Consider the following 16,458-nt stretch of genomic DNA (forward strand, 5'->3'; position numbering starts at 1 on the left):
CTTCAATGGATCTCATCTTACCTCTCTGATAGAACACAAAGAGTTATTGTTAATAATTGTTCTTCCAACATCATTAAAGTTTCTTCAGGAGTTCCTCAGGGAAGCCACCTTGGTCCGATTCTGTTCCTGATATTCATTAATGATATTTCTTCTATAATAAAACATTCAAAAATTTTAATGTATGCCGATGATGTGAAACTTTTTAAAACATTGTCCTCTATCGAAGAAAGGTCTTTGTTACAAGCGGATCTGAACAACGTGGTTAGTTGGTGTAATACAAACTATATGCCACTAAACCTTCAAAAATGTAAAGTTATGTGTTTCTCTCGGAGGGCTGTTCAACCAGCTGTTTATTCAATATCAAATTATAATCTGGAGCAGGTATCCAATTTTGTCGATCTCGGTATCACAATGGATTCCAAACTCAATTTCAACCATCATATTAATGTTACAGTCAATAAAGCCAAAGGCGTTTTTGCATTTGTAAGGCGATGGTCAAAAGAGTTCAAAGATCCTTATGTTACAAAAGCTCTTTTTACCAGTTTAGTTAGACCTATACTAGAATACGGATCTATTGTTTGGAATCCCCGCTACCAAGTTCATTCAGAAAGGATTGAATCAATTCAAAAACAATTCTTGCTTTTTGCATTGCGTAATTTTAACTGGGATTCAGATTACAATCTCCCCCCTTACACAAGTCGTCTAAAGCTCATAAATTTGCCTACACTCGCAAGTCGTAGAGAAATGCTGGGTATAATATTTATCGTAAAATTAATGACAGGCTTGATTAATAGCCCGGCCCTCCTGGCTGAGGTAAATTTTAATGTTCCTTCTCGAGTGTCAAGACACTTTCGACCTCTATTTTTAAAGCCATGCAAAACTAATTTTGAACTAAACGAATCATTCCGTGGTTTATGTCTAGATTTTAACTGTCATTCCAGCACGTTTGACGTATCGGACTCGATTTTTACTATAAAGAAAACTATTATTTCCACTCTCAATAATTGAAATACTATCTTTAGCATATCCAATCAGCTGATGAATTTGATTCTGTAGCTGAATAGTTTTAGATCTCGACACTTAAAAAAAAGAAAAAGTGAGCTAAACAAAACACATTTTTATTTATTATGCTGAAATGTGTAATTCGATGCAAATTGCAGTTTATTCAATTTCTCAGGCAATTTCCGAGTTTAACGGAATACTTAATAGCAAATCGCTGAGCAAAGATTTTTCTTACGTTTATTAATAAATATTTATCATTGTATTTTATCTGCGCTTACTACTTTTTATTCCAATAATTTTCTTTCAATGCTAATCTTTCTTGCATGACGTCATTACACTTTTCGCATACTCACCGCGGGCAAAGCTGGTTTACCCACATTTATTTGTTGCTAGCTTGACATACCAGCCCACATGGCGTATGCGGAACGTTAAAAAAGTAATTGAATTAGAAGGCATTTTTTTATACTTATTTTTTGTAATTGTAATGAGTTATACCGTGCGACAAAAACTAAACAAAAATTCGAAACACACGAATAAAGCTATATATTCACGAATTTATGGCCCAAATGTAGTAAAACTGCGTTTTTAGTTTTTCTCTCTTATGTCAGATTTTTATTTTTTTTTTTTTTAAATACCTTGTGGTTTCAAAGATGTGATTAATTCCAACAATTATTTAAAAAATTCAGTGCATTGTTGAATAACAATATTGGCACCAAATGAAAGAAAAGATACTTTAGAATTTAAAAAATTTAAAATTTTTTGGTTCACCTGGACGAATGGGTATCGAAAATGCCTTTTTGATTGGTTTTTTTTTTACTCATAAAGTTTGAAATTCTAGGAATTGGTCAAGTGTATATTAAAATACGTTCAAATAAAAAAAAATACAATACAATAAAATACAATTGTTGTTCGGCCTATAATAGAAACCTCGTAAGTAGAAGTTTCAAAACTTACACAAAGTTCACATAAATTAATCAAATTTCAAAAAATTTCATCAAAATCCCAACTTTTTATTTAGAATATTTAGGAAAAATTTTGCGTATGCAGTTTTATAGCCCATTTATTTTAGTATAATAACAAGTGCAAGGTTCAAGTCGCTCAATATTACCATTGATTTTTTAGATTTTTTTTGCCGAGGGTGTTAAGCATTTTCTTGCATATAAAAATAAATTATGTATATGGAAGAAAGGTCCCAACATGCTGGACAAAAAAAATAATTCCAAAAATTCTAAATAAAAAGCTTAAAATTTTGATAAAACGTTTTGAAATTTGATAAATTTTTGTGTTCTTTGTGCAACCTTTGAGGCCTTTGTTTTTGTTACAAATCGAACTATAATTTGAATGAAAATTATGAAAAATAAATGAATAAACTGCTAGCAACACAATTCTGAATTTTGGTGCTATTATTTTGACCGCAAGTGTATGTATGTGGCAATTGTACAAACTAAAAATACATACCTCTCTTTTTTCAAACTCCTTGCAATCTTTTTTTTACTTATCGACATATGTTTTATTTATTTAGCTCTTCGCCTTTGATTGGCCATTGCCATTGCGCTAATTTATAAATTGAAAATCTCTGCATATTTGGTATGTTCCTTCTACATATGTACTTTGTCATTGAAATCGAAATTGAAAACTCATTGAAAGTGAAAAAATCGCAGATAATTGAAATGTTATTTTTTGGTATTACGCTGTGGTAATCATTGTTTTCTAGGTACAAGCGCGAATGTGTATGTGTTTTTTTTATATTATTATTTTTTCTGTAAGTTAATTATCGCAAAACATTATTTTGGCGCTTAGTATGTACGTACATATGTATATTTTTAGGTCACCCTCTTAACGGTCTATTTGCTAGTGCATTCGCCTTCGATTGTCAATTTAGGCTGTGGGTGTTACATTTGGCGTAGGTTTTTGTTGAGATACATTTTTTCACCTCAATTTACATTCGGCGCCTTTGTAGTAAAATCGAGCATAGATGTGAATATAAACATACCTACATACATATGTATATAATATAGTATATAGTATATCTACGTAGTCATATATGTGTATGTACATTAAATAACATTAAAATTAGCAACAATTTGTACACAAATTCTGCGTATATAAATGGCGCCTACTAAGGAAAAAAACTGTACCCCATTTCTCAGAATGGCTTCGATGACCTAAGGGTGAGGTATTATAACTGTTTGTTGATCAAGGATTACCTGGTCTGTGCCCCTTCTAGCCTAATGTGTAGATGCCCAAGAGTAAAACAAATTCGTCAGCACCCTGCCGCAGGTAACTCAAGATTGTATGTAGTATCTATTCTAGATCTCTGCCTCCATCAATTTCCGACTTAGGTTAGGTTAGGTTAGAGTGGCTGCGACCGGATAGAGCACGGAGCACACGTTGGCTGGAAAAGCTCGTTGTGATACCACTGGCCGGAGTCATTTGTTTCTTTCCCTCCTGTAGTAATTAAATAAACCACCGATTGCGTTTTATATAGCACAAGAAGTCGATAATGTTTGCCGAGTTCAGGTCGGCTAAACAATCTAGAAAGTAATTGTTGATGAATTGCTTGCGCGTGTTGGCCGGGACAATGGCAGATATAAAGTTCGATACTATCCACCTCTTCCTCGACTCTGCAACTGCGACTAAAATCATTGGTGGGGTATGCTAACCTTTATCCGTGTGTGCCCATCAGGCAGTATCCGGTGATGACCCCGTCTACTAATCTGCGAAGTAGCCGTCCAGTCAAGTGAGCGATCTAGGGATCGCTTTACATCAAACTTTGGCCAAATTTGGTATTCAACTTTTCGATATATGCGGCCTTTAGTCTGTATTTGCAGGAGGTTAGAGGTATGCCCACATTTTTGATAGAATGGACTTCAGATATTTCTGTCTACCTACTTGCCAGCTCGTCAGCTAAACAGTTGCCAGTAATGCCCTTATGCCCAGGACCCATACAACAGTCAAGGAGCATTTTGATGGCAGCAGGTTGAGAGTCTTTCTGCATTCTATGGCTACTTTGGACGTTGTTCCATTACATTTAAGAGATTTCAAAGCAGCCTCGCTTTTAGAATTGAAAGCTATAGGCCGTCCTAGAGGGCCGGAGGTTATGAGCCTTCGAGCGGCGTCCATTTTGGCGTTTAGCTCTGCTTGCTCCGGTGAGCGAAAACTGAGGCTTAGCGCGAGTTTGACAGAGTAAATTCCGCTACCCACTCCTTTGTTAAGCTTGGAACTATCGTATACATATATAGCTGTCGGCCCTGGGTTAAAGTCTGTAGCCCCTTGCGATTCGTTCCTCTGCGATTCCAATGGAGAATTTGTTGTCTCAACAGAGCAGAGGAGTTCTATAATTTAACTATCGTATATTATCCGGTAGATGTTCAAGTACTTTTGTTGTGTGTCCAAATCTGAGGTCTCTCCACGGCTGGATCGTATTTGGCCTGGCGGCACTGCAAACAGCCCGAAATTTGCTAGAGATCCATATGTTGAAGAATTAATATTATTTCCATAGATTTGATAGGTTTAGATGGCATGGATCACGTGCCACCTTGGCTCTGGAAAAAGTGTTCTTTGGGTCTTATCACAGCTGTATACATTAGCGCGGGCCGAAAATCCGCTTCCTTAGAACTCAGTCAGGACCAGCAGATGCTTGCCCGTTGCTAAGATTGCAATGCCATCAGCGTACGCTATGACTTGACATTCGGTGCCATTTATGTTTAGAATTAGGATGCTAACGGAGAATTTCCAGAGAAGAGCGGAGAGAACGGTCCTTGGGGAGTGCATATGTTCTCTTACCTTGTAAAGGAGCCGTTCCCCAGTTCTGATAAAATAGTTCTCCTTTCGGAAAGGAGCCCATAGAAATCCACCAGACCCCGTTGCACCCCACCAAAAGAAGGGAGTTAACAACATACTTCGGATAGACATTGTTGAAAGCATCCTCGATATCGAGAAAAACCCCCGAGCGTGTATTGCTTCCGACTTAGTTAAAAAAAATTAATTAATTAAAATAAGGACCTGGAGCACTTCAAATAAATGGTTAATTATTATTTTTTTGGCAATTAACGCCTATATTTAATTTATGCCCGTAGTCGATATTTGCATCAATGGTTCGAGGTTTTCGAGGATTTTCTAGGAAACATAAATGCATTAACCTTCTTAAAAAAACACATTTTTAATTATTTGAAACGAGCGATATTTTTGATAATATGTATTTAAATCAATACTTTAGCCAAATCACAAACAAAAGTTTTCAAAAAATTAAATTTTATGCAAATTTCACGAACTCCATTTCTCTTTATACCATAAACTAAGTTTTTTCATTATAAAGACACTTTTACTCTCCAGCTCTGAAAGCATTTAACTCGTGTTGGTGGTATCAGAGAAACAGCGAGGTCCCCAGTGCGATGGAAAGACCAGGTGGAGAAGGACTTCGCTTCACTTGGCACTTCCAATTGGCGTCAGTTGGCAAAGAAGAAAAACGACTGGCGTGCTTTATTGAGTTCGGCCAAAATCGCTTAGCCGTTTACAGCGCCAAAAAAGAAAAAGAAGGAGAAGCACTTCCATTTTATAAGCACCTCATTTAACACATATTTATGTATGTATGCACCAAAGTACATAAGTATACAAATTAGCATAATTTTCTAAGTCGAACAATTATCACCTGCCAATCTGATTTTGGCCACAATTGTTGCCAATTAGCACTTCAGCGCAGAATACTTATTTTGATATGTATGTACATATGTAGGTAGGTACATACTTGTATGTGTGTACGTTTCTTAATGTGTCTATACGTACATATACTTGTACATATATTTATCTAATTTAGTTTACTCCGCCCTCCTCATTTTTATGGCATTTAATTTGACGCTGCCCACCAGAGTGCAGCGCACTGAAAATTGCAAAGCAACAAAAACAATAAATTGCACCTCTCTCACCTTGACACAATTTCATGGTTTGTCGTATTTGTCGCCGGCAAAGGTTTCACCGGCTGTTGCAGCTCAGGTGCGCATTTAAATGCTTGCCAAGTAGATTTCATTTAATCCCCACGACCCTGACTCACTAGCTCTCACCTAGAAGTATGTAAATAAACGAACATGAAACTAAATAAAAAAGCCAAACTAAATACGTAAATAATTGTGGCAAAAACAGCAACAAAAACCACCGCGTGTACAACCTTTCTAAGCGAACATATTAACCAACTAAATAACTATACCATACCACCCACTTGTCGGTTGTTAGTGTTGTTGTTGTTGTTTTTCTTTCCTTTTCGTTTAGTTTCTTTTGTGTAAGCGGCCTTAATGACTGGCTGACTTAAAGCAAATTGAGTGTTTTAACTATTCTACTCACCGGCGTTGTTGTTTTGCCACTAAGCCGCTTGTATTTAGCGCTCGGTGTTGAGGTGGCAATTAATTGCTCCAATGCTTTTTATGCTACATACATAAATAGTAGTAAGGCTGCATTTACCTTGTAACATCGTGTTTTTCATCTAATTCCCAGCGTGTCATACAATTTTCGTATTTATGTCCTCTTTTAAATTATGTTTATTACAAGTAAGGCTGCTATGTTAAGATTGGTTGTACATACATACAGATGTAGGTACTAAGTACAACTTAAAATTAGGGCCCATACCTTGCATATAATTACCGATGTTAATTTTAATTATATGTACAAAATAAGTTTAGCAAGACGTTCTTGAAGCTTTATCTCCCGTGTATGGAGCATGTCTCGATTTATTACACTTTATACAACGAGTAGTTAGGTTAGGTGGCCATCCCAGAAGTAAAGGCCTAACTAAGACAATTGAGGGCTTGTCCTTTCTGATACCACATTCAAATGTCGATAAAACGTCTCGATCCGATTATGTTATTAAGAATCCTTAAGGCCATGGAATGCGTGCTACAAAATAGTAAGAGACGTAGGAATTTACGTATCTGCAAGGCAATATCCAACTCTCTAATTAGGTTTAGTACTCTCTCAGATATGGGTGAATATTTCGCTGGGAAATGTTTGGGGGGGCTGACGGAGCAAGGGTAATGTTGGCTTAAATACCTTAGAAAGTTTATGGGTGCAATTGTATACTAATTAGTTCGCGACTTATGTTTACGCATGACTGCTTACACTGGACGCCTAACTGCATGCTACGCACTATTGCATGCGCAAAAATTTCCTATATTTAGTTCATGAAATTTTTGCACATGAACTTCTCAACTGCCATGTGATAAAACTTTCTTAATTATAATTTGATGACACTTCAAAGTATGGGCAGGGGTGGTAATAAATTATTACCATTAGCCACAGTTCCTACCCACTACTTTTTAGTACAATCAAACTTTTTTTTGTATATAAACACATGCAATCTTGGCAAATCTGAGCTTCCATGTGACCAGTTTAGCTCTTTTAAGGCTAGATATACCATTAACTTGTTCTCCCAGAATTTTCTAAGCTTGTGTACCTCAGATATACATACGTACATAATAAAATTCGCACCTGAAATTATAAAAGTGAGTAGTGTTCATACTAAAACCCCTTAATACTTAAAAAAAAACTACATAGTTTACCATTCAAAAATTATAATGGAAATATAAACGATTAAAAAAAATATAGTACGAAAACATTTTCTGGAACGGTGTTTTTTACAAATTTATATTTTTACCCGGTTTGAGTCTAATTGACCGAACACATAGAAAAAGGTAGAAAAAGATTTAGCCCTAAAATTCAACGTGTAAAACTCTCCAAATACAATTTAATCCAAACTGAATAAAAACGACGCACCCTGTAGATTCTATTTAGATCACAACAAGCATTGACTAACATATGTATGTAAATATGTTCGTTTCAAAATCAGATTTAAAAAATTTTTGAAATATTTTTTTTTTTAATATTTTTTTTTTTAGTTTTTAAGTTTGTGATTTTATTAAAGTTTTGTTTTTGTATTAGTTATCATTGGTTAATCGAAAGTGTTAAAATTCAAAATTGTGCCTATGTACATATAATCCGTATTTACGAAATTGTCAGAAGTGGGAAATTTATGCAAATAACCACAAAGTTTTAAAATTTGTTTATGCTTTTTTTTTCTTTGCATTTCAAACACAGCAACCCAACCTGCAGGGTGACAAGAGAAGTGGTTGCAATTTGATTGCATTTATGTAGGTACTATATGATAACCACAAATGGTGCCTTTGTTTTGTGGTTTGCTACGATTATGAAATTTGTGGCTTTCATTATGAAATTGCAAATTTGTGTTTGCGAAATTCATTGCATTATCGGCTTGTTTTTTTGTGGTTTGCTCTGTGGCTTATGTATTTATGCAAATATATACACATTAGGGCGGGTCAATTTTCTTGCCTGTGTGCGTATAGAATAAGAGGATTCTACGGGTAATTTTAAGCAAATTTTCCGAAGAAACCAATGGTCTAAATTCAATATTTAGTTGCCAAATTGCGAAAATAGGTTTCGAAGCAAATGGGAGAATTTCGCAGTTGCGCCCTGTGGTGGAAGTTTCAAGAAAAAGATTAGTGCAGAAATGCATTCCTCATACCCAAATAGCGTGTTTTTATACAACATTTAAGCGCTTCTTTACGACACTACAGCCTACTTATTTTCACAATTTGGTAAACTCGCAAATTGATTTTAGACCCATGGTTCCTTCGGAAAATTTGCTTAGAATTACACGTAGAATCCTTCTGTGCTATACTCGCATGTAAATGTATGCAGTGGCGCTCATAAATATTCCGATAGTTAAAAGAATATTTTTATACTCGCTGTTTTATCATTCCGCATGAAATCTGTTGAAGCATTCGCCTGGTTGCTGCAACAGCATACGCCAACAAATAGTACGCTTAAAAGTATGCAACATTGGTTGGTTGCGCATGGTCGCCACTGCTTACGACGATAGTTTGTAAGCTTAGTTTTTTGAATTGCTAAATGTGCTTATATGTGAACATTTGGAACTAAAATCTTTAGATTTTTGAGCTACGAATAACTAAATTTCATGATTTTGGAGCAAACACTATTGCAAAGCCCCGTGCACCTCATTTAGCTGAAATGCGCAAACTCTTGAGAAGGGTGTATTTCCTTTTAGGTGTGATAATCTAGAATGGGTATTTGAAAATGAGTAGGTGAAATTAGAATAAGTCCTTATCCATACTCATACTCGCAGATACTCATACCAATACTCATGCTCATACTCTTACTTTTACTCATGTCCACGCTCTTATTCATACTCATACTCTTAGTTTTACTCATACTCATACTATTACTTTAACTAGTACTCATGTTCATACTCATACTTTTAGTCCTACTCATACTCAAACCTATTTTCGTATTCGTATATTAAGGTTCATACTCGTATTACCATATACGTATCCCACTCATCTTCTTACTTTCACTTCCACACACACTATGTACATACTCATATGTGCTTGTAGTCGTAATTGAAGTGATACTCATGCCCATACTCATACTTACACATATATGTACATATTCATAACCATGCTCATTCACACTCATGCCAATGCTGAATTCTTAAGTACTTATTTATGCCCTTACTATATTTGTACTTGTATGTGAATTGACACTCATATCCATACTGAGACATGCTTATACCCATAATTAAATATTCATACTAATATTCATATACAAACTTGTGCTCATCATACTATTAAAAATATACTCTCATACTACTACGCATACTTAGATACTCATACTTATACTTATAGTGATAATCTTACTAATACTCATCAACTTATTTTTACATTACCCATCACAAATTATCACTCGTTTGAAGTGGTACTTATATTCATACCTATACTCTGACTCATACTTATACTCATTTCAAATTTAATTTTCATATTTAAAAGTATAGAAACCAAGTTTTCTCTAACTTTTTATTTCATTCTTCTTCTTCCAGAATCCGTCGACACTACACATAGTCATAATATTAATACCAATAACGAGAACGTATCCTCAAATTGTAGTCTATCCTCCGCATCAGCCACTGCCAAATCGAGCTGCCAGCAAACTTCGATATACGATAAATCAAAACATCTACAACAACAACGAGTATCGTCTAAACAACAATCACAACAACAAACTGGAACTAAAACCCACACACGTTATCAGGGTGTACATCCCCATTTTCATCACCACACCACACCCGCCTACTATACTGATGTCAATCTACACATTCACACCCCAAAGGCTAATGATGTTGCCGCCTTAAATGAGAATTACCAAAGTGTCTATAGTACACCATCACAATTGGTCAATGAGCATTACTTTCCGAAGACCAGCACCGCTACAGTAGTGCCACCCCCAATTGGGACAGGTACAGCATCTATTGGCAGAGCCAATACTACATCGCCCACATCAGTTGCTAAGCGGGATCGTGAACGCATTTTCTCGCCGGATAGCGCGATCAGCAGCCAAACCAAAAGCAGTAACGCATCTGTTGCACGTGCAGCTTTTTTTCGTGGCGGCTCTGCGGGCAGCAGCGTCAACAGTGGCGAAAGAAGAAACTGCGAAACTTCTGTAAAGTCGTCGCCAGTATTTGGGCGCCCTGCAAAGAAAGGTGAATTTAACGATAACGAACAATCATACACACCATACGATACGATCAGTGGTAGTACTAGTTTTGTTGTTGATACACAAAGTAGTGAATGTAGTAAAAGTAATAATGATAATAATAATCAATTAGACAACACGATAGATACATATAAAACACAACACAATAGCAACAATAACATACCCATAACGTCCCCCACATCGGCAGGCAATACATCGGCGTCGGCATCGGCATCAGCATCAGCATCCGCCTCGGCTTCTGCTTCGGCTTCCGGTCGCAGTCGTCACACAAATCGCTTCGCTGGTAAAAAACGCGCAGTGCGCGTGCGCAGCGAGAGTCGACCGATCAGCGCGCTCTATGACATAATATGCAAGGAGAAGGGGCTGGATATTGGTACGAGCACAACCAACGACGAGGACTCATCATCGCCACCATCAAACGACGACGAAAGTCGAAGCGCTCACAACAAGCGCAGCAATAGCAGTAAAGAACATAGCCGCCAACGCAGCATCAGTAGAAATAGTAATAGAAAAAATAGTAACGATTTTACAGAGATCTCAAATTGTCTGACTGCTTTCGTCGCGAATTCATTGTCCAGCAACTTGGGTGGACACAATATGGAGAATGAAGCGAAAGTTGTTTCAGTGACTGGTGACCCAACAAAAGCACCGTATGACCGCTCGAAACGCGCGCACAAGTCACGTACACCGAACAGTCAAAAGTCCGGCTCCAAGAAGCGCAAGGACTTGGGTAAAACCAAAGCCGCAGCCGCAGCCGTAGCCACAGCGGTCACTGCTATCATGCGCAGTGCAAGCGATGAGGAGGAGCTAAACGGCGACACCAGCGAAGATTCAAACGAGCGACGCGCACACGATGTACTCTCGCCACGCTCAAAATATCGCGCAGACTATAGCCGCACAATGAATGGCACAGAGAAGGCGTCCTCCCTACCGCCACGCCTACATGGCACGGCGCGCAACGGCAAACAAGCGTCACATCAACAGAAGTCAGCCTGTCATGCCAATGCCGCCGATTCGAATACATATCCGATTATGAAGAAGTGTCCAGTTCATTGCGAATCATCTGAATCATCAAGCGCCGCTCATCGTTCGGCTCATTATTATCCACTCGAATATCATCAATCCACATTGCCATCACCACCACCACCACCACCAAACCTGTCATCCGGCCCATGTAGTAGTATACGCTCGCCCAACAACGCCACCGCAACAGGCGATGACGATAGTCTCATGGTAGTTAATAGCCTCGGCTACTCCCCAGACAAGTTGTACTTTGAGCCTGTAAATCTGAATCTTAGCGGTATTTCATCCAGCACAGCTAGTGGTAAAAATGCGAATAGTAGTAGCAGTGGCGTAGTTGTTGAGCAAACGTCCAGCAATAGTACGGCGCGAAGTCAGCAACAACGCTTTAGTCGCGCTCAGCAGCGACGACTGCGTGAAGAAATGCGTCGTCATACGGATCTACCGCAACTGGACTCGCTCTCGCCGACCACGCTAAGTAGTCAATTGGAGCAAGTGGAGAGAGCGCTAAGCGAAGATGAAGGTGTTGCGGGCATCAAGCAGCTCAAGAGTCGCGGAAACAAGGCGAGAAGGTAAGTGGTGGTTTTGTATATTCGCTGTAGTGTCTTGTAGTTAAAATTAGTTTAAAAAGTTTCCTATTAAAAGTATTCGCGGGTGTACGATGTTTTTTAGAAGGAGATACAACTGGGATACAACTGGAAATTGCCCCCATCGGGCTGTTCATAATTTTACGTATAATATGATCAATTTCTTTAAATAGAACCGCATATGGTCGTTTGTGCTCGACATGGTTGGAGGCCCTCCTCTTTCTCTGCTACTACCAGCGGCTTCCGAGTTGAATACTTTCAGAGCTGGAGCGCCGGTGTCCATTCGAACGCCATGACCAAGGCAGCGGATCCGCTGTATTTTAATTCGCTGCACTATGTCCATGTCGTTGTAAAGTTCATACAGCTCATCGTTCCATCGTTTGCGGTACTCGCCGTCGCTAACGCGTAAAGGCCCTTAAATCTTCCGCAAAATCTTTCTCTCGAATACTCCAAGAGCCGCCTCATCGGATGTTGTCATTTTCCATGCTTCTGCGCCATATACCAGCACAGGCATGCTGAGTGACTTATAGAGTGTTGTTTTCGTACGTCGAGGGAGGACTTTACTCCTGACTTGCCTACTCAGTCCAAAGTAGCACTTGTTGGCAAGAGTGACTATGCGTTGGATTTCCATGCTGACATTATTATCGGTGTTAATGCTGGTTCCCAAGTAAACGAAATTCTCTACTTTCTCGAAATTATAACTGTGAACAGTGACGTGGGTGCCAAGGCGCGAATGTGCTGACTGTTTCTTTGATGACAGGAGATACTTCGTCTTGTCCTCGTTTACCACCAGACCAATTCGCTTTGTTTCCTTATCCAACTTGAAAAAGGCAGAACAGACTTCGCGGTTTTTGTTACCGATGATGTCGATGTCATCGGCATAAGCCAGCAATTGCACGCTCTTGTAGTAAATTGTTCCTGAGCGGTTCAGTTCTGCAGCTCTTATTATCTTCTCCAACATCAGATTAAAGAAGTCACATGAAAGAGAGTCGCCCTGTCTGAAGCCCCGTTTGGTGGCGAACGACTCGAGAGACCATATCCGTTTGGCGGGGATGCCAAATTCAGACATAGTGGCATAAAGGCAACTTCTCTTCGTGCTGTCGAAAGCGGCTTTAAAGTCGACAAATAGGTGGTGAGTGTCGATCCTTTGCTCGTGGCGTTGATATGGCATTGTGTGAATACCTGGTCTATGGTGGATTTGCCAGGTCTAAAACCACACTGATAAGGCCCAATCAGTCCATTGATGGTGGGTTTCAGTCTTTCACACAATACGCTCGATAAGACCTGGTAACATATGCTTAGAAGGCTGATCCCGCGGTAGTTGGCGCGAATGGCGTTGTCACCTTTCTTGTGGATTGGGCAGAACACACTTGAATTCCAGTTGTCGGGCATGCGTTCATCGGACCATATTCTGCACAAGAGTTGATGCATGCACCTTATGAACTCCTCCCCACCGTACTTGAATAGCTCAGCTGGCAGGCTGTCAGCTCCAGCAGCTTTGTTGTTTTTCAGCCGCGTCATTGCTATTCGTACCTCGTTCAGGCGGAGGGACATCGACTCCGTCATCATTGACTGGGGGCTCGGGTTCTTCTTCTCCACAACTTTCCGTGCTGCTACCATTCAGTAGCGTGGAAAAGTGTTGCCTTCATAATTTAAGTACGTTCATTAGGTCTAACTCTGCATATTATCGGAAACGTTTGAAATCGGGTAAACATTCCTACTTATCATGCGAGGGTAGTTCAGGCAAAGTTGAAACGACGATATTTGATACCTGCGCCGGGTATATAAAGTTCGGTTTCGCCCGTTTCGCTTTGTTAATTTCGCTTGTTTAATTTTAATTTTCCTTTGAATTTTAATGTTTTAAAAAAATTTATTTTTTTTTTTAAATTTAATTAAAAGAAAACCCTAATGCTAAAAGAATTGCTCTGTAAATGTGTTGATTTGCATTTCACATTGTAGATAACAGCTGCTAGTGAAAAGTCATTCGAAGTGCACAGCTTTCTGCCGATTATTTACAGCTTTCGCTCCTATTCAAACTTGGACTTGTCTTCGGTTTCGATTTGACTAAAAACACCTGCCATTCCCTAAAAAGATTTACTTTCGTTTTTGTTATGCAATTGTCTTATGCATATGGATTTAAAATTGTCAACTTTTTAGTTTTTCTTAAACAATGCCCTTACAACCGTACGAAGTTTGTGCATAGATCTCGAAAAGCCAAAAAGCCTTTAATGCACTGTCAGTTCATATATCTCTAAATCTGAAATCATTAACTGCCGAAATTTCAATAACAACACAACCACCGGTTTTTCTAGCGCCTTAATGCGCTTCTCCTCCAATTTTTCGATGTCATATATTTATTGATTTTTTTTCTTTTTGTTAGCTAAGATTTTATTGCACTTTCGCTGGAAATATTCAAAGTGGCTCAAATGATTTCTTTCTGGTTTTTTTCACCTTAGTTTCATATCACTACAAACATCCATAAACACACAATTTTTTTCTCATTTTCCAACGAAGAATTTGGCATTTGACTTTAAATATCTTTTCGACTAGTGCATTGGATTTTGTATGCAAGCGCTGTGCTTCCAATTAGGCTGGCGAATATACGCCAAACAGATTTAAGTGCTTGCGCATCGCACCGACTGGCATCAAACCAAAGGGGTGTGGCGACGGCGCCATTCTGTCTGCGACTAACCTCAATAAATGCACGAGTATCTAGTCTTAAATGCTGCTTGTCGATGGCGGTCGATGTCGCCTCGCTACAGCTAACTGCTATCTGACTCTTATCCGCCATCCACAGTCACAGCTATTAATTTGCGATGTAAATTGATGACTGGCGTCGATACAAACAAGCGTCTACGCATGCGCGTCAGCAACTTGTTATTCACGCACTTTTTAACCAACTTATACAAGTACATATGGACATTAGGACGGAGTAATTTGTGGGGAGCAAAAAATTTTTGAAGAAAATGGAAAGCAAATTTAGATTCTACGATTATTTCTAAGCAAAAATGGTGTTTCAAATAAAAAGCAGTATACTGTATGAAGAAAACACAAAAATTTTGTAAAGGAAAAATTAATTTCGTTCAGAAAAAAGTATAATGAATTGATTTTTCTTTTAGAAATTGGGAGCCGCAAACGTCAAGTTTGTTGTTTGTTAGAAGCGATACACTTTTTTCGAAATTAAATTACTCCGCCCTAATGGACATACATACATCCATATGTACATGCGATCCATGGGAAGTTGCTATCAACTTGGCTTAATAGTTTCATTTAAGTTTTTCATAATTTGGTTTATTTAAATTTTTTGTGATTTCTGGTTTTTAATTGGCACTGTTTTCGCCTACTTTTGTGGACATACAACATGAAATTTAAGGCGTTTACTGCTTGATATGTTAAACAGTTTTTTGTTTTGTGGCTAGCTAATTAAAGCATTGCATCCATTTATCATCTGGAGATACTCGTTTTTAGGATTTGATAAATGCACTTGTTTGATACGAGATTTTATTTAATTATTTTCACTTAAATTTTGGGTTGAGTTAAGTTTTTTTAATTGGTTGTCCCCAGTCGTAGGCGCAACACATGGTTCCAGATCGATGACACTCAAGACTTCTCATCTGTCAAGAAGTAGATCACACGAGGTCAGGCGAGCACCCAGACTTTCTCTACTCGGGAGCTCTTTCTCAAGGGCTTCCTGCCTTTCCAGCTCATCGGCCATTCAGTTTCTAGCGATTTCGCTGTGACGCGGGTACCCAAATAAGCTTAATAGCGTAGCGATACGGTCGATATTATTATTACTGTTGGGGATAAAGCACTGCGACCTTAAGATCTTTTGTGCCCCTTCATAGAGAAATTTTAGTATGGAACCTAAATCTACGGACTTAACTTCGCCTTTGGTTATCAGTTGTTCACCCAGGTGCCTTTTGCGTTTGTTGATCAGTGCAGGACATTCTTCTAAGATGTGCTGTGCAGTCTCGTATCCATCCTGTAAAATCTGCATCGCTCATGCGAGTAAATTCCCAAATTAGCGATGGCAATTTGGCAGCTGTATCTGAGTGATAAACAACATGCTAGACAGACGTGAGCAAAACAACATGGCCGCCACAGGTTGATGAGATGATTGTGTGGACTCAAGGCCATTATGGTCGGGGTTAAGCCTGAAAAAGACGGATGGCCTTCGGAAACTTAACAGAACAGAACAGTAAGTGTTTTTTACAGGCATTATTTTAGTGCACTATGCTATTGTGCCAATGCTTCAACGATGGCGAATGCCGGTGGG

The 16,458-nt window shown here is 38.6% G+C and overlaps 2 protein-coding genes across 3 annotated transcripts in view; one reads left to right on the top strand and one right to left on the bottom strand.

Moving 5' to 3' along the window:
* LOC118747165 (pneumococcal serine-rich repeat protein-like) overlaps nt 1–16,458 on the bottom strand; it is a 283,337-nt gene that overhangs the window by 60,401 nt on the left and 206,478 nt on the right. The window lies entirely within an intron of this gene.
* LOC118746644 (myosin-G heavy chain-like) overlaps nt 1–16,458 on the top strand; it is a 42,915-nt gene that overhangs the window by 17,537 nt on the left and 8,920 nt on the right. Inside the window, exons 2-3 of one of the 2 annotated variants that reach the window (XM_036480507.1) lie at nt 9,902–10,561; nt 10,763–12,167. In XM_036480507.1, coding sequence (XP_036336400.1) covers nt 9,902–10,561; nt 10,763–12,167 — 2,065 coding nt within the window. Of the gene's footprint in view, nt 1–9,901; nt 12,168–16,458 lie in introns of both variants that reach the window. The other variant, XM_036480506.1, reaches the window with a different exon arrangement.

The sequence above is a fragment of the Rhagoletis pomonella genome, unplaced genomic scaffold, assembly GCF_013731165.1.
Source record: "Rhagoletis pomonella isolate Grant_MI unplaced genomic scaffold, Rhpom_1.0 Rhpom_scaffold_00011, whole genome shotgun sequence".
Taxonomy (NCBI): Eukaryota; Metazoa; Arthropoda; class Insecta; order Diptera; family Tephritidae; genus Rhagoletis; species Rhagoletis pomonella.